The sequence below is a fragment of the Neofelis nebulosa genome, chromosome 12, assembly GCF_028018385.1.
Source record: "Neofelis nebulosa isolate mNeoNeb1 chromosome 12, mNeoNeb1.pri, whole genome shotgun sequence".
Taxonomy (NCBI): domain Eukaryota; kingdom Metazoa; phylum Chordata; class Mammalia; order Carnivora; family Felidae; genus Neofelis; species Neofelis nebulosa.
This window is the reverse complement of record NC_080793.1, coordinates 66,569,159-66,587,211: the sequence shown is the minus strand read 5'-3', so window position 1 is coordinate 66,587,211 and position 18,053 is coordinate 66,569,159. Positions and strand designations below refer to the sequence as shown.

Sequence of the window (18,053 nt, the reverse complement as noted above, 5' to 3'; positions counted from 1 at the left end):
AAGTTTGCAAGCGTTCTACTCTAGCCTCTTTCTCCCCTTGCTGACATTCTAGATCTATCTCTGTTTCCTAGAATCCCAGGAGAAAAGGCAAGGATGGACTGTCTTAATTTACAAAAGTAACCCAAATGACTAACCAACCAAACAGAAAAACCCTGAATAACCAAACACCAGTAGAAAATAACAAATCACAAAGACCTATACCAAAGAGCATAGTATGTTGGAAAGAAGCTGGAAAGCGAGAGCCAGGAGACCTGAGGACTTGTCCCTTGTCCGAGCCGTGCTGCCCATTAGCTGTTTGACTTCAGATAAGGCATTTTACTTCCCTGGAGCTTAATTTTCTCATGTGCTAAAAAGAGATTTCATTGTAGGATCTCCAGATGAGACTTCCAGATGAGAAATACTGTCTTTGCCTTTATAAACAACTTGCCTATTCTGTACCCAAAACACTTGTGCTGAAAAGTGGGGAGTTTCTGACTCAAAGCCACTTCCATTCAGTCCAGTTCATTTTGTACACAAAATCTGAGTCAAAGTAGCATTCTCCTTGTACCTGCCACATGTCCAGTATGATTGATGGATCCTGGTTTCAGTAATTATGCCATGAAGGAGAATATAATGAGGAAGGTGTGTGTGGAGAGTTGAGGGGAGAGAGTGAGTCATAGTTGACATTTCCTATTTTAGTAGTTCGGTGCTTGGTTTTTGTGGCACAAGAAAGCAAGAGGGTTGCTTGCCTATAACTTGGGTTTAAGGAGAACATGGAGTCTTACAAAAGATCAGGTGCTGGAAAGGGAAGAGATGGTAATGAACTGAAAGAGGCCTGATGACTTTGTCACCCTGGCAAGTTTATGAAAGAATCCGACCCACCGCCACTGTTAACATCTGCGGCCCCCTAGCCTCCAGGACCAGATCAGTATCTCATTATGGGAAAACACCCCAACAAGCTACACTCATGGCAGCTTCAAGCTCATCACCTCCTGCCCGCTTCTCCTGAAGCAGCCCTCTCCCCAGTCACTGAACCAAGTCTCTGAAAACAGGTGATTTTATGGAAAGCGGTGGAATTTGAAATGTTATTTAAAATAAGAATAACCCCCTTTTCACACTGACTGCAAAAAGACAAATCATATAATCATCACCTGAAGAAAAAGAAAATATGTGGTTTGAATCAATCCCCTTCAAGTGTTCTTTCTATCTAGAAGTTTATCTTCTGTCTATAAGGTGGCTCCTTAAGACAATGAGCAAGCATGGGAGTGTTTGCCGACCTCTTACCTTGGAAGGTGTAGGTCATAGTCCATTGGGCTACTATAACAAGATGCCACAAATTTATTTCCTACTGTTCTGGAGGCTGGGAGTCCAAGATCAGGGTGCCAGTGTGGTCAGGTTCTGATGAAGGCACTCTTCTGGGTTGCAGACTGCTGATTTCTAGCATGGGGGAAGGGGCTTAGGAGCTAATGGTATCCGTCACGTTCATGCAATCCTTGTCCTCATGTGACCTAAGCACCTCCCAAAGGCCCCACCTTATAATCCCATCAGTCACATTGGTCATTAGGATTTCAACATAGGAATTTGAGGGGACACATTCAGCCCATAGCAGCATAGTGTGTCTCACCCTTGTTTGACCACTCCACGAACACAAACGTGTCAAACTGAAGTAGTAGCCATTCTGGCAAGTTCTTCCTCCACTTAGAAGTTCTCTTTTATTTATTTATTTATTTATTTTATTTTTTAACGTTTATGTATTTTTGAGAGACAGAGAGTGACAGACAATGAGCAGGGGGAGGGGCAGAGAGAGGGAGACACAGAATCTGAAGGAGGCTCTGGGCTCCGAGCTGTCAGCACAGGGCCTGACGTGGGGCTCGAACCCACAAACTGTGAGATCATGACCTGAGCAAAGTCAGATACCCAACCAACTGAGCCACCCAGGCACCCCCCAACTTAGAAGCTCTTTAATGGCAGCAAGTCATGGGGCCGCTCTTACGCTGTCTTACCCTGTTCTTTTTCTGATTTTCAGTGTCTTCCTCCACATTCCCACAACTCCTGTGCAGTTAACTGAGCTCTCCAGGAAGTCTTTCATTGGGTGGCTATCCCAGGGCACGTGGGATGAGCCCTGGTGTGGGAGAATTTTCCTTTGCGTGCTAGAAGGAATTTTTCAGTCTGGAAATAATGAAGTTCTAAGCATTGGAGACTGGCGCCTGCACATCTGTCCCGTGAGCGTTTTAGCAACATGGCCGAGGTGCAAGGCTGTGCATGTTGAATAAACACAGCTGCATTTATTTCTGTGATTACACATCCAGATAGCTGCATAGCATGTTTATAAATGCACATAGATTTTCCTCCCCTCTTGGAGCACCAGGGGTGGGGGACAGGAAATCAGTTGTCTGTAGTTCTTGTTTGTAGGTGTGCATGATGGGAGCCATCTTTACTCTTGAATCACTATGTGGGGAGTAAGATTTTCATGATTCAGTGAAGTCCCTACATTCACCTATTCTCCACTTTTTGTTGGATGCCCCAAATTCCACCATTAGAGTTTTATCCAGAGGTTAAAGTTTTCATCTCTGTTAAAATATAGTTACTTAACTTTAAATTGTATTAGATATTTGCACTAGGGCATGTGACATGCATAAGGATACCAGGTTGTAAAAGCTCAAAGCGCCATTGCTTATAAAGTCCCTGGTGCTTGGTTTGGGCATGTTGGGAAGGAAGGAGAGAGGCTGCAACTGAGAAGAAAAGGCCAAGAAAGGAGGAGGCTGAGAACACGAAGATAATCTGTGATTTCAAGAAATTTTGCCTAGGACCTCCCTCTTTGGTGATTATTTTCCTATTGGCGAAAACATTCCAATAAGAAAGCAATGGTGTCTTCTATTAGACGTGGCTATATTTATGGATGGGGCTTCTACACTTTCAGAGTTACTGCTCTGGAGACCAAGGGGAAAGTGTGGTGTTTCTCCTAATCAGATGGTGCGGGGGGGGGGGGTCCCCAAATGTGGGGCGTCCTGATAGGGTGGGGGCAGGCAGCATGGGCAGTGAAAGAATTCACCAAAGGCAGAGCAAGGGAGATAGAAGTTTACTGAATACACTGCAAGGGAGACCAAGGGAGGACAGCAAAGGACAGACTGTCTGCATCGAGGCTGTGGTTGGGGCTGTTTTTAAGGGGGAAGGTGAGGACATATGGGGACATAAGGAATTTTCCCCTTTTTTCGTACCTGCGCCTGGTTGTAAGTAGCTCATAAGTCAGTTGGGGCCTGTGGATATTTTGAGGTTTGTCACCTGATGAGCCAGGTGGTTGCTGTGGGCCCTTTTGCCTTCCTCTCCATTCCATTACTGAAGCCTGTTGCCTAAAAGTGGCCTCTACAGAAAATAGAAAACACATAGATTAAAGAAAAAAAATGTTTAATGTTTATTTTTGAGAGAGAGAGAGAGCAGGGAAGGGGCAGAGAAAGAGGAAGACACAGAATCCCAAGCAGGCTCTGTGCTGTTGGCATAGAGCCTGATGCGGGGCTTGATCCCGTAAACTGTGAGATCATGACCTGAGCTGAAGTTGGGCGCTCAACTGACTGAGCCACCCAGGCGCCCCTAAAACACATCGATTCTAGCAGCAAGGATGCCCCCGCCCCCATGTAAAGAGAAGGTTGCAGAAGAGGATTGTGAGGACAGTGGGGGGGGGGGGGTGGTGGTGCGGGAGGCAAGAGCTTTCTGGGGACCTGGCTGCGTAACTAATCTCCTTGATGGGAGAGTCCTGGAACCCAGTGACAATAGGACAGAAAGAGCCTTCAAGAGGATGCCAGGGAGATCAAGACAGAATTCTAGAATAAAGTACCTAGAACTAGACCATTTAGAGGATAAATAATGGAGAATGGGAGAAGAAAGAATGGTGATAACAGTGCTTTTTAAAAATCCAGCCAATGGAAGGATTTCCTTCCCCACACACTCCCTGATTTGTGGGTGGTACCCAGACTCAAATCTGCCAGCAGCATCAGTAGTTAGTTCATAAACCCATCATTCCTCAGTTTTCTAAGATCGGTCTGATTTCTAACACTCAGTCCCATTGCTGAACACTGTACTGTTTGTGGTTAGAAAATCATGATCTCTGTGCCCATACAAGTGTCCTCTGCCATAGAGTGTGTAAAGCCCTGTATGGGCAAATTAATTAGGAATTCTTCTTCCTTGTCCCTTCCTGTGACCTTGCTTGTCATCTTGAGTTTCCTTTCTTGCTTAATAGCTTTGCAATCCATCTTATCACCTGAGCCAGAAACCTGAGAAAATTCTCTTATCTATTGCTGCATAACAAATTACCCCAAACTTAACTGCTTAAAAGAACAAACATTTATTATCTCACAGGGTTTCTCAGGGTTAAGATTCCAGGAGCAGCTTAATCGGGTGGTTCTGGCTCAGGATCTCTTACAAGGTTGCAGTCAGCTATCTGTCAGGGCCACAGGCATCTCAGCTGGACAATTCTCTTCCAAATTCATTTGCATGGTTATTGACAGACCTCAGGTCCTCCCTGACTGTACACCAGAGGTCTCTATATTCTAGCACATGGGCCCCTCCAGAGACTGTGTGAGTACTGTCTTGACATGGCAGCTGGGTGCCCTCCAGAGCAAGTGATAGGGAGGGAGGCAGGCGGGGGGGTGGGAGGAAGGGAGGGAGAGAGAGACACTGAGAGACCCTAAAATGAAAGTCACAGATTTTTAAATTCTCTAATCTCAGAAATGACATCTCTTCTGCCATATCCTATTGGTCACACAGACCAACCCTGCTACAGTGTGGTTGGGGACTCCATAAGGGTATGAATACCAGGAGGCAAGGGTTATTGGGGGCCACCTTGGAAGCAGCTATCTCTGAGCGGCTCCTTTCCTTCTTCTCCTTCAGCAGATCATTAAGTCCTTCTGATTCTTCTTCTACAGTGTTTTCCAGACATGACAGCATCTGAAATCTGTTTCTTCAGGGAAGAGGCATGGAGGCTGATGGAGGAAGCCTTGGGGACCACACACCTAAGGGCACAGGGGGAATATATAATACTATGCTCCAGCCCAAACTTATAGGGAGAAGGAGAGCATACCTCTTGGCAAGCCAGTCTTTTGGGGAGGATTCATTCCCTGTGCAGGGAAGGGGAGACATGTAACACTAGAGTCACCCTACAGAAACCAGGTGCTGAGCACAATAGCAAGTGAGCATGGGTGCTTTCAGACTTGACCTAAGCACCTAGGATTTAAGACCATAATATGATGTCAGCTCCCCCTTTGCATGAGGCAGAGAAAGTCTTTTTTTTTTTTAATTTTTTTTAATGTTTATTTTTGACAGATTGAGAGAGAGGGGGAGAGAGAGAGAGAGAGAGAGAGAGAGAGAGAGAGCATGAGCAGGGGAGGGGCAGAGAGAGAGGGAGACACAGAATCTGAAACAGGCTCTAGGCTCTGAGCTGTCAGCACAGAGCCCGATGCGGGGCAGGAACTCACAGACCACGAGATCATGACCTGAGCCGAAGTCAGACACTCAGTCGACTGAGCCACCCAGGCGCCCCTTGGGCAGAGAAAGTCTTAGGAGATCTCCAGTCAAAGGTCTGTCACTTCCTTGTAAATATCACAAATAGGTTTAACTCCACATGTCTACTTAGATTGGAAGTGGCTTCCTAGAGCTCTTGAACTGAGAAAAGTTGTGGGATCCATTCTGCTTCAGTGAGGAAGAAAGCCTTGATTCTCAATGTCTACCATTGTCAGAGGAAACGAGTTTATACCTGCCATTTGGCTGGTGGGAATACACCCCATTTCCACTGATGATACCTTTCTTCCTTGAGACCCTCCTATAAGGTGGGCTTTGGGGGAAAAAGCAAAACAGTAGAGTTTTCAGAAGTAGGCATACCTTGAACCCCAGCTCCCGTGAGCTACTTGAGCTGCTACAGCACTGTCCCACCATGCACCCACCACTACCAGCCCCACCTGGGAGGAAGCTGGGAGAACCTCATTAGGTTCTTCAACAGTCTAAAGCTGGATGGTTAACCAAGATTAAGTCAACTGACTAAGGGTCCAAGGAGGCCAAGGTGGGAGTTCAGAACTCGTTGGTGGGAGATTCTGGGCCTTCTATGAAAATTTACCTCTGTTCTTAGATTTATAAACTTGGGACCAGAATCATAAGTTTATGGCCCAGAATAGAGGTCAGCTCTCCCCTCCATCGCCGTTTGACTTGGGACTCGGAGAGGTCAAGGGACTTTCTCACAGTCATTTGATAAGTTGGCCAGGACCACGGGCTCCTCCATTTCTAATCTTTCCCTGCCCTGTGTTGGACTTGCGAGCACACTGGCATGCACACTGCCTGGACAGAGAGGCTGCAGCTGCCTGTTTGCTCTGACATCCAGTTTCTGCCCTCCTTGTGACCTCTGAATGACAAGGAACCTCATTTCCCAGGCTGCCTTGTCTTCTGCCTCCTACTAGGTTTGGCCCACGGTTTGGGGCACTGGTGGAAAATTTGAGAGCAGGAGTTGGTGAGAAACAAGGTATTTCTTCCTCCCTCCCTGCTTTCTTTGGCATCTCCAGCAGTGACTGAGTCTCCCCTGGTCCCAGCACCCGTTGGACAGTCCCCACTGTGCCTCTGGCTTCTGCCACATGACCCCTTGAGCTGCAACCCAGTAATTCCCAGTAACACCAGCTCCCTCAGCCTGAGGACTCACTGCTGTTTACCCCTTCAGCTAATCCCCTAATTTTCAGCTAATTTTCAGAAAATCAGCTAATTTTCCTCTGGCTTCTCAGCTCTTCTTTTATTTGTATAGCCAGTTGCCTATGTTAAATTACTTATGTTTGGTAAGATCTAGACTGGTGTGTCCTTTCCTTACTGGGCCCTGAATGATGGAGTAGGACCATCATTCTGTGTGTTCCCTCACATTATAGGAACACAATAAATGTTGAGTCATAATCATGTTAATGAAAAAGGAAAACCAGTTTACCCAAGAGAGTTAGTGCTCTGCTCTATTCCTTTACTCTATAAATCAAGCTGATTAAAACTACATCATGTTGTACTCGCTTCGGCAGCACATATACTAAAATTGGAACGATACAGAGAAGATTAGCATGGCCCCTGCGCAAGGATGACACGCAAATTCGTGAAGCATTCCATATTTTTGGGTAAGGGGCATCAAGGAATCTACCCCTGAAATCATTGTTTCACTATATGCTAACTAATTTGGATGCAAATTTTAAAAAGTAAAAAATAAAATTAAAAAAAAAACCCTACATCATGTTTGTCATAATTCCTGAAAAGCAAAAAAGTGGAGACATTTTCTTAAGACATTTTCCTGAGGGTCAGTCGTGTGCCTTCAACTCTGGTGTCAAAAGAATGGATTTCTTTGATCTCCTAGATCTTTTCCATCTCTGTCCTCTGATTTAATCATGGAAAGGATCGTTCTTGGTATGGGTGGGTCTGTAATTTTTAATTGTTGCAGAACGAGCCCTGACGTCATACTATTTGGTTTCCTCCACTCACTTTGGTAATGACTCTACACTTGGCCTTCCCATCACAAGCTTGGTTGTTGTGACCTACGGTCCTGTTTATATGCCAACCCCTGTTCTTGGCCTCCACACAAGGATTCCCACAAGGGTTCCATTTGAGATGGTGGTTTCCAACATTGGGGATATCTGCCCGCCAGCAACTGGATTTGAGACCACCAGCTTGTTTTTCCAAACATTAATATCTCAGTGATCTCTAAACATATTTTATTTTCCAGAATGTTTTCCAAAAGGTTTGTAAGAATGTCTCTAAACCTTTTTGTTTTCTTCTGAAGGTATTAAGGGCCTAAGGGGAGGGGCATGGGTAATATAAATTTTAAATTGGCAGAATAGTGGGGCACCTGGGTGGCCCATTCGGTTAAGCGTCCCACTTGGTTTCAGCTCAGGTCATGATCTCACAGTTTGTGAGTTCGAGCCCCACGTAGGGCTCCCTGCTTGGGTCTCTCTCTCTCTCTCTCTCTCTGGCCCTTCTCTGTTTGTACTCTCTCTCAAAAATAGATATATAGATAAACTTAAAAAAAATAAATTGACAGAATGGTATTTAAAGCTATATCCAAAAATATATTCTTCCCTTAAAAAAAAAAAAAACACAACAATTCTCTTTACATATTTAAGTAATTCATTTGGGAGAAGTTACTACCCAGCTATTCACATAGCCAGCCCTTGGCAGTTTTAGTTCAAAATGCTTTGAAACCAGTCAACTACAAAGCCTCAAATGTTTTCTCTTTAAAAGCTCAACTTAACCTTCACTATGGCGGTGGTGAGAAAAGTGACAACTCATTTAAAGATTCTCCCCTTTTGTTTCTTTGTCTTTCTTCTGCAGGCCATGTGTTTATACTATGGGATCTCCCATAAACAACAGGGCCCTTTTTCCCTGCCAGGAGCCACCCGTTGCCATGTCAACATGGCAAGCTACAGTTCGAGCAGCTGCATCTTTTGTTGTTTTAATGAGTGGGGAAAATTCTGCCAAGCCAACACAGCTTCGGGAAGGTACCGTACATGTGTTCTGTGCTTCTTTCTGTATTGCACACATGCTGGACCCAGGGATCCAGTACGCAATGTTTTTCTCGACTTTAAAGAGCTCCTTGATTAGTTGGGTTGGAATGAACCTACTAAAAACATTTTGCCAGAGAAAACAGCAGGGGATGGGGAGGGGCACTTGAGAGTCTGGACAAAGCATGCGGGGCTCTTCATGCCAGAGTTATCAATTCCTAGATTATTTTAGCAGTTGCTTTCACCTGGTGGTTTGTGGGCCATAAGCGGGTGGTCTCAGCTGAAGACTTTTGGGCAGGCAAATGTGTCACAGAAACACTGTTACAGTTGGGTTGTCTGGAGTTCAGTCATGGAGCCTGTACCAGGTTATTTGTTGCACTGAGCAATCGAACTCCTGTTGGCTGACCCACTGGAGATGCCCTGCGAAGGCATCTGTTCTACACACTGTTTGCCGATTCGGTTCTGAACCAAAGGTGTGTAAGAAAGATGGAAGGCAAGTGCTAACGCATCAACGTTTTGTCTGTGAGTCACGTGCCTATTGCACTAGCTAACATTTTCAGTTAAGATCCAGAGTGTGTTGACGCCAGGTAAAACTTTTGTAATTATATTATATATTATTTCTTCATTTAAAATATGGTGTCTCCTCCTATGTACTTATTATAGAAACTTTAACACTTATAGAAAAGCAGAAGTTACACAAAATAACTTTGGAGAAAATGGTTGCTAACATTTTGCTGCATTTCCCCCCAGTGTTTGAAATCAGTATGTATAATACGTGTTATCATTTCAAAATTGTCGTCGCAGCATGTAAGAGTTTTATATTCCACTCTTTTCACTTGTACTGTATCTTGAATTTTTTCAGGCCACTAAGTATTTTTTCAAAAATATGATTTTAATGTCTGCATAATAATTTTGTTGTATATATATCAGATTTTATTTAACGTTTCCACAGTATCAGGCATTTTTATTATTTACAGGGTGTTTTTCCTATTACGAATAAAGTTGCATTAAATTCCTGAGGAGATAGTGTGTATAAAATGAGATAGTGTGTATTGAGTCAAAAGTTTTGAACGTGTTTAAGGTTGTTGGTACATATCTCAAGTTATTTTCCAGAAAGGTTGCACCAATTTCCATACCTATCTAGCTCTGAGGTTAACCTGGAGCTTCACCTGTCTGACAGGCAAGAGAAAGTCTCTCTTTAATTGGACCGCTTCGATTATCAGTGAGGTTGCACCTGTCCTTGTGGGTTTCTTAACCATTTTCATTAACTATTCACTTCCTTTGCCCATTTTTATTCTAATAAATAAGCCTTAGTGAAGCTTTTCGAAAGTTTGTTTCACCTTTTAATTTGATTGGGTCTTTAAAAAATAAAGATACTCGGGGCGCCTGGGTGGCTCAGTCGGTTGAGCGGCCGACTTCGGCTCAGGTCACGATCTTGCGGTCCGTGAGTTCGAGCCCGGCGTCGGGCTCTGTGCTAACAGCTCAGAGCCTGGAGCCCATTTCAGATTCTGTGTCTCCCTCTCTCTGACCCTCCCCCGTTCATGCTCTGTCTCTCTCTGTCTCAAAAATAAATAAACGTTAAAAAAAAAAAAAAATTATAAAAAAAAATAAAAAAAATAAATAAAGATACTGGAGCCTCCAAGTTGGTAAACGTGAAGATGCAGAGAGAAGGCATGGATGTTTCATGCCTCTTCCCACGTCCCTTCTCATATGTGTCTCTTCCATCTAGCTGTTCCTGACTTGTCTACTCTTCATCAAACGTAGCAGAGAAGTACACTGGCTGAGGGTTTCTTTGGCTCTTTGTTTCCTTATGGGGCCCCCTCATCACATAAAACTTATATTAAACAAATCTGTAAGCTCATCTCCTATATAAAAGAATAAAATAAAATAAAATTATTAATCTCGTATGATATTTGTGGAAGTATTTTTCCCAGTTTATAATATGCCTTTTAATTTCATATAATGTTTTTGACCTAGAGGAGATTTTAATTTTTATGTAGTCAAATCTGTCAACTTTCTCTTAGAAAGTCTTTTGTTGCTCTGAGAGTCATCTGCTTTGTTCTAATATTTTTACTTAAATTTTAGTTTAATTTTTGTAATTTAATCTGTTGGCAGTTTATTCTGGTCAGCTGTATGAAATGAGAACTAAACTTTTTTTTTTTCTCCAAATAGGAAACCAGTTGCTCCAAGATCATTTATTAGATTTTGCTGACTTGTAGTATCTCCTTTTTTAAAACAAAAAAATTATCTTTATTTTTGAGAGGGAGTGAGAGAGAGAGAGAGAAACTGAGAGGGAGAGTGGGGGAGGAGCAGAGAAACAGACAGACAGACAGACAGACAGACATAGAATCTGAGGCAGGCTCCAAGCTCTGAGCTGTCAGCACAGAGCCCCACGTGGGGCTCAAACTCAGGAACCATGAGATCATGACCTGAGCCAAAGTTGGACGCTCAACGGACTGAGCCACTCAGGCTCACCCCTCTCCTTTTTTTCAGTTTTTTATTTTAACTCCAGTATAGTTAACATACAGTGTTATATTGGTTTCAGGTGTAAAATCTAGCGATTCAACAATTCTGTGCAGTACTCAGTGCTCAGCATGACAAGTGTTATCTTTTGATTTGTGAGATCTCCTGTGTCAGAAACTAGTTTTATGCATGTACTGGAGGGTTCAGTGACTGTTTACTTGATTCCCAAGGTCAAAGCCAAACAAAACAAGCAATATATTTAAAAATTTTATTTTTGAGGCAACTGGGGGGTTCAGTCGGTTGAGCATCTGACTTTGACTCAGGTCACAATCTCACGGTTTGTGAGTTCGAGCCCCACGTTGGGCTCTGTGCAGAGAGCACAGAGCCCGCTTCTGATCCTCTGTCCCCCTCTTTCTCTGCCCCCTCCCAGCTCACGTTCTCTCTCTCTCAAAAATAATAATAAAAATAATTATAATTTTAATTTAAAAAATAGTAAGTAAATTTTTACTTTTAAAAATTGGTCACATTTACGTGGCTCATTTGGAAATGAACAAAGGACCGGGGTGCCTGGGTGGCTCCTTTGGTTAAGTGTCCTACTTTGGCTCAGGTTAGGACCTCACAGTTTGTGAGTTTGAGCCCCACGTCAGGCTCTGTGCTGACAGTTCAGAGCCTGGAGCCTGCTTCAGATTCCATGTCTCCTCCTCTCTCTGCCCCTCCCCCACTCACACTCTGTTACTCTCTCTCTCTCTCTCAAAAATAAATGTTAAAAAAATTAGAAAACTTTTTAAACAAATGAACAAAGGACAAGAAAATTGCAATAAAGTTACCTTTTTTGCTCCTAATTTTCACCTACCCAGTAATTGTCCCCCAAGGCAATCAAGGTGACCAATTTTCTTTGTGGATGGTATAGTTTCTCCTTTTTTGTTGCACAAATCATAACATGCTATACACCTTTTTGTATTATGCTTCCTCCTCTAGAATAAATGTGTCTTATAGCTAATCTTATATCTGAACATAATAAAGAACTTCCTCATTATTTTTATGACTACAGAGTATTCTGTAAATGGATGTTTCACAATTTAGTCAACTGATAGCTCTTGACTTCACTCTTTATCAAATAATAAATTTAATGAGCATTTACTTCTCTCCTCTTCCCTCATCCACATTCCCCAGTTTTAATTAATACAGTTTGTGGTTTGGGACTGATAATTATCTTTATATTTTGTTTTTGTATTATACCTTGTTCATTTAAGCCTTGTTCATGAGGTGTGACAAATATATATCTCTGTGTAATTAATCAGCCCCCCTATGAAGACATAGACTCTTTCTGTTCCCCTGGTAATTCCCCGTGCCTTTGCCATCTCTCCTTAAGTCATTTCTCCCCAGCCGCACACCAGTCTCCCACTGCTCTGATTTCCATATCTCTGCCTCTCCTGTGGATTCACATAAATGGACTTATTCTTTCATGTTGGGCTGCTTTTGCTCTGCATGTTTGTGAGTTTATTGTTGTTGGTGTCAATAGTTTACTTTTTTATTATTTTTTTTATTAAATTTTTTTTTAATCTTTATTTTTGAGAGAGAGACAGAGTGTGAGCAGGGGAAGAGCAGAGAGAGAGGGAGACAAAGAATCCGAAGCAGGCTCCAGGCCCTGAGCTGTCAGCACAGAGCCTGACACGGGGCTTGAACTCACGTACCGTGAGATCATGACCTGAGCTGAAGTCTGACGCTCAACTGACTGAGCCACCCAGGCGCCCCAATATTTTACTCTTTTAAGGAAATTGGTGGCGGGGGGGGGCGGGGCTTGACTGGCTCAGTCGGTGGAGCATATCTCTAATCTCAAGGTTGTGAGTTTGAGCCCCATGTCGGGAGTAGACTTTGCTTAGAACATTTTTGTTTTTTTAAATAAGATAATTGATGAGTAGTCACCCATTATATGAATGAACTGCACGGGTTTTTGTTTGTTTGTTTTTTGTTTTATCTGCCCACCTGGTGAGAGACATTTGAATTGTTTTTGACCATCACAGAGCATATGCTGTGGACATTCAATTATAAGTCTTTTTGCAGATACAGGTTTTTATTTCTGAGTAATCGTGGAGTGGAATTGTGGGATCATATATGTATATTTTAACTCTGTAAGTATCTGCCAGACTAGTTATAAAGTGATGGAGTCATTTTCTGTTTCACCAGCAGAACACGTGGTGTTGTCAGTCCTTTTAATTTTAGCCCTCCAGCTGGTGGTAAAAAACTTCTCCTTGTGGCTTTAATTCACATTTCTCTGACGGCTAATGATGGTGAGCAACTTTTCATGTGCTTATTGTACATTCCTATATCTTCCTTTAAAAAAACATCTCTTCAACTCACTCATTTATTAAATGTGGGTTTTTGGTTGTTTTTATTATTAGATTGTAACAATACTTTATATACTCTAGATACAAACCTTCTGTCCGATGTATGTATTGCAAATACACCCTTCCAGTCTGTATGGCTTGCCTTTTCATTTTTTACTAGTAGTCTATAATATAACACTGATTTTCCTTAGAGACGTTTTGTTCTGTAGTAATTCCATTACAGATTAAGTTGTTTCTGTAACAGTTTCTTGCAATCCTTCCTCATCTTTTTTATCTCATTACTTTGTTGTCTTTTGATCTCACTATGTTACACTGTCTCAGCCTGTTGCCTTCGCGTGGTTTTTTACTGTTTTTTTAATAGAAGTTATATCTCGTATCATAATTGGAATGCCAGTTTGCTGAACTTGTTTGGGGTCTAGTAAATTGACTTCCAAGTCTTGTTCTTCCTCTGAGTCCTTAGAACAATGTTTTCTTTGACCTTTATTTTGAGGTTTTTTGTTTTTTGTTTTTTAATAGTGTTCATGGCTTTCCTCTCTGCTATGTACCGACAGGATAAAGTCTATGGATTTCCCTGCATTCCATTCACTGTCTACTTATATGCTGCCTAAAACCCTCTCTCTGTTAATCACAGGAGAGGTTACAAAGCACACCGCTCCTTTATCCAGGCTCTGGTGCCTTCTTGCAAGTTGTCTAATGAACTTCTGCTGGGCTCACACAGGGTCTTTTTCTACCCTCCCTATGTGGTTCCGTGACATGCTGAATTGATTGAGTATATGAAATGCCACAGCCTCAAGCAGGCACTGATACCTGAACTCCTCCAGCCTCTGTGGCTGCCTATTGTGGTTTACTTGTGATAACTACACTTCCTCAGATGCTGTGTGGCTCTCCCTCCTCCCACTTCACCACGGCTACATACTTCCTCATTCATAATTTGGCTCTGCAGTTCAGATATAAAGGCTGTGTTTGGCAGTGTTTCTCAAACTTGAGTATTATTTGTCTTTTTAGAGGGGAAAAAAAAATCCCCTGATTCACTGGAGTTGACTTAAATTACTTGTTTTAGAATGATATTTTAGAAAGTATAAATGGAAGACTGGGTATAAACTTTTACATAATATATGTTATATTACATTATGGATATATTATTGATATATATTATTATGATATATGTGATATGGTCAGTATATTTATTATTATATATTTCGATAATATTTGTTATATATGTTATTATTATGTAGTAACTCTTACACATCTATAAAGCCAAAATCAAATATAAACTAAACATAGACCAAACTATTAAATCAATAAAATTCAAATTAGCAACTTAATTTAATGAAAAGATTATTATTTCACTGAAATGAAATTGCCCCTCACTATAACTGTAGTGTGGACAGCTCCATGAAGGTTCTGTTGAGATTATTGTGCGTCTTCTACCCTGAGCCACACAAGGATCTTGTCCTCCACTGCTTTTCTTCCACGTGTTGTAAAGCTTTTGTTTACACAGCATACTATTATGTCATCTAGTCCTTATTCACCAAAAACATCCTTATGTTCTTTTCTCGTTATCTTTCAATAATTAAAGCAGTTTTGCATGTCCCTGTGCAATCATATACACTAATGCAGATGTAAACTGTGAAATTGTTTACCAGTACTCAGTTATATCTGGATGATCCAGCCTGCTTGCCAAATCTGGCCTGCTATCTGTTTTTGTAAATAAAGTTTTACTGAAACATGGCCATCGCCTATGGCTGCTTTCGTGCTACAGTGGCAGAGGTGAACTATTGTGATAAAGATTGTATGGCCTGCAAAGCCTAAAATGTTTATTAACTAGCTTATTACAGAAAAAAAGCCTTCTGACCCCTTTCGTATCTGTCTATAATTGTCTATTTAAAGATTATCAAAATTAGAACAAGAATTGATTTTAAAATTTTCATGGAAATTTTTCATGCCTCCAGGAATATATCTGAGAATGTTTTTTTCAGAATTAACCAGTTCAGGGCAGAGTTGTAATAAAGGAGATGCCTACTGGGATTTGCTTATGTTCATACCACTTACACTTACGTGATATCATGGAGTAGACTTTACCAATTCAAACTGAGAAAGGATTGAGTGAGACAAGGAAAAATACTCATACTAATACCTAATACTGCAGTTCCCCTACAGACCACAGCTGAGGTTTTCCAAAGGACAACCGGAAAAGAGTACTAGCAAAGCTCTTTGCTAGTTCCAAAATGGCTATCTTGAGGATGGAATAATGCCTCCAAATTTCTGTGCGCTCCCTAGAGAAAAAGGGTATGTGGCTACAAGATGATACTACTTCCTTTCTAAGTTATGTTTTCTAGATTGTAGAGTGGTCTCCTAGGTCCTCCACTCTGTTGTGCACAATGCCCTTTAAAACGATGAGCTCCCCTCAAAAACATGAGCGGAAAACTGGGCCCCCAAGTCACAGTTGCCATCACAGTGACACATCAGCGTGATTAGCACATTTGGCAGGCACCAGCTGATTTCTTGAAAGAAGCAAAGCACCTGGGAGCAGCATAATGTAATGAGGCAGATAACAGCAACAGAAATGACAGCAGCCTTTGGGCAGGGGACAGACATCAGAAGATGGACCTCTGAGCCCTTGCTACAGGAGGGAAATCATTCCTCTTCGCTCTTTACAAAAAGAAGGCTAATGGTTTAGATTGCAGCATGATGACCATCATAAGAATTTTATTAGCTCAGAAGTCACTAGCCTTTTTTTTTTTTTTTTAACGTTTATTTATTTTTGAGACAGAGAGAGACAGAGCATGAACAGGGGAGGGCCAGAGAGAGAGGGGGAGACACAGAATCCGAAACAGGCTCCAGGCTCTGAGCTGTCAGCACAGAGCCCGACGCGGGGCTCGAACTCACGGATCGCGAGATCATGACCTGAGCCGAAGTCGGACACCCAACCCACTGAGCCACCCATGCGCCCCTCACTAGCCTTTTTTCAAGAAGGCTACATCAAAGCTATCGATTTAGATTGGCTAGTTTGGCCCCTTTATTATTTAACTTCCCCAGCATAATTTCATTTGGGCAGATAGAAATGTTAGCTTGTATGTTACGGTTGGCCTCTGTTGCCTGCCAAAATGTAGCTCAACTATTATGCACAGAGACCCATTGCCCCCCAAAAGTGCTTTGTATGTAATAGGTCCTCAATACTTGCTTTAAAAAATGTGTTCTGTATAATCAGATAGAAGTTCATGGAAGGAGCATTTAAAAGCACTACTGAATAGTAACAAAAAAGATTTCGGGGTCATTTCTGTACTTATGCTTCTGTTTAGAGTTTATGCCTTTTTTCCTAGGCTCAATAGATAATAAAAGAAAAAAGAACGGCACAACATTCTTATTTTTCCCTGTTCTGCAATTCTTTTGTTTAGTTTAGTTTTATTTTATTTTTGTAGAGTCTAATTTAGTTTTATTTTTGTAGAGTCTAATTTAGTGTATTCCTACTTCCTAGATAAATAAAACATTGCACTTATTTTTCATGGAAAGCCTGATGTAAATGAATAAAACTAACCTAAGCTGCTTACAAAAGTAGGAGAAGAAGCATATGAACAAGAGAAAGGTGTTAAAAACTCTATGTGCCCTCGCATAGTATCTGATTTCATTTTTCTGTGCAAAAGTAAGAAACTGTAGACATTACTTCATCCTGGGCAAAATGCTACTCTGGCCTGCCCAATAGACTAAGTCTCTGACATTCTCTCTCTTGACTTTGTGTGGGGAAATTCCAGGAAAAAGCCAGGATTTCAGGGTCCAGACCCTCCTGTGTGCAATTGAAAGCCAACTTTCTTTCCTCTTGATGGCTCAAAATGAGCAATACTACTTAGACTGCTCCCACAGTATGCAACCAGGAATTACGTATAAGGAAATGATAAAGTAAAAGACGTTTAGGAATGGTTATGATTAAGAGTTTTCACCACAAAGAGAGAATGCAACGTAGAGAAAGCTCATTGTTTCTAGAACTGAGGAAACTGTATTCTGAGCTAGCACACATACATATGTTTCAAGGGATAGGAGTACAGAGTGAATGCATTCACCTTTTTCTCTTTAGAAAGCTCCTGGTGATCGAGACAGTGTTGTGCTCTGTTACATCCCTCACTTTAAGGCCTCACATCATGTCTCAGCACTTTCTAAATCTTTGTCCATTCATTCTTTTCATTGTGACTTGCTTCTGACTGGCTCTTGCTTGCCCTCCTAGTGCTGTACTTACCATATTTGGCATATGGGAAGTCATCATGATGTCTTTTGGGTAATGATGATTACAATAGGCATGGACCAATTCTTTTTGCTATGGATTTTTGTCTTAGGCTTGACATTCATGAATTTTCTCATGTGAATAAAGTTCTCAAGTGTACCTGTGACCATCTGCAGCAGTATGATTTGGTGCCTGGTTTGCTGACCCATTTTGTACTTAAGTTTAAGGGGAACTGGGTAATCTGTGTCACAGGTCAGAATGGTGGGTGAGATGTGGAATAACAAGCCTGGTGAAATGCGATGTATTCCTTTAGGTATTCGTTAACCACGAGGGGAAACCTCAAAACCAATGGAGGTACTTGTGTTCTCAGTTCAGTAGGTGGCGCTCTTTTACCTGGTTCACAAGAATGATCTTGAAGGTCATTCTCTTCGGGGAGTCCTGTGCCGCAGGCAGTACCATGTTGCGGGGAAGGAAACCCGAAGCCCTGCTGGGTGGCATCAGTGCCTGAGAAGTGGTGGCATGACCTGGCACTTGGCCCTGGTTAGG

The 18,053-nt window shown here is 42.0% G+C and overlaps 1 protein-coding gene and 1 non-coding gene across 17 annotated transcripts in view; both read left to right on the top strand.

Annotated features, from left to right (window-relative positions):
* AOPEP (aminopeptidase O (putative)) overlaps positions 1-18,053 on the top strand; it is a 345,091-nt gene that overhangs the window by 44,260 nt on the left and 282,778 nt on the right. For all 16 annotated transcript variants that reach the window (XR_009251735.1, XR_009251737.1, XR_009251738.1 and 13 more), the window contains exon 3: positions 8,311-8,477. Coding sequence is in view for 12 of the 16 variants with exons in the window: in XM_058695511.1 (XP_058551494.1) it covers positions 8,311-8,477 (167 nt within the window). In the remaining 4 variants the exon portion in view is untranslated. The remainder of the gene's footprint in view (positions 1-8,310; positions 8,478-18,053) is intronic.
* Positions 6,998-7,104, top strand: LOC131492313 (U6 spliceosomal RNA). The gene has a single exon (XR_009252002.1). It is a non-coding gene; the product is annotated as a U6 spliceosomal RNA (small nuclear RNA).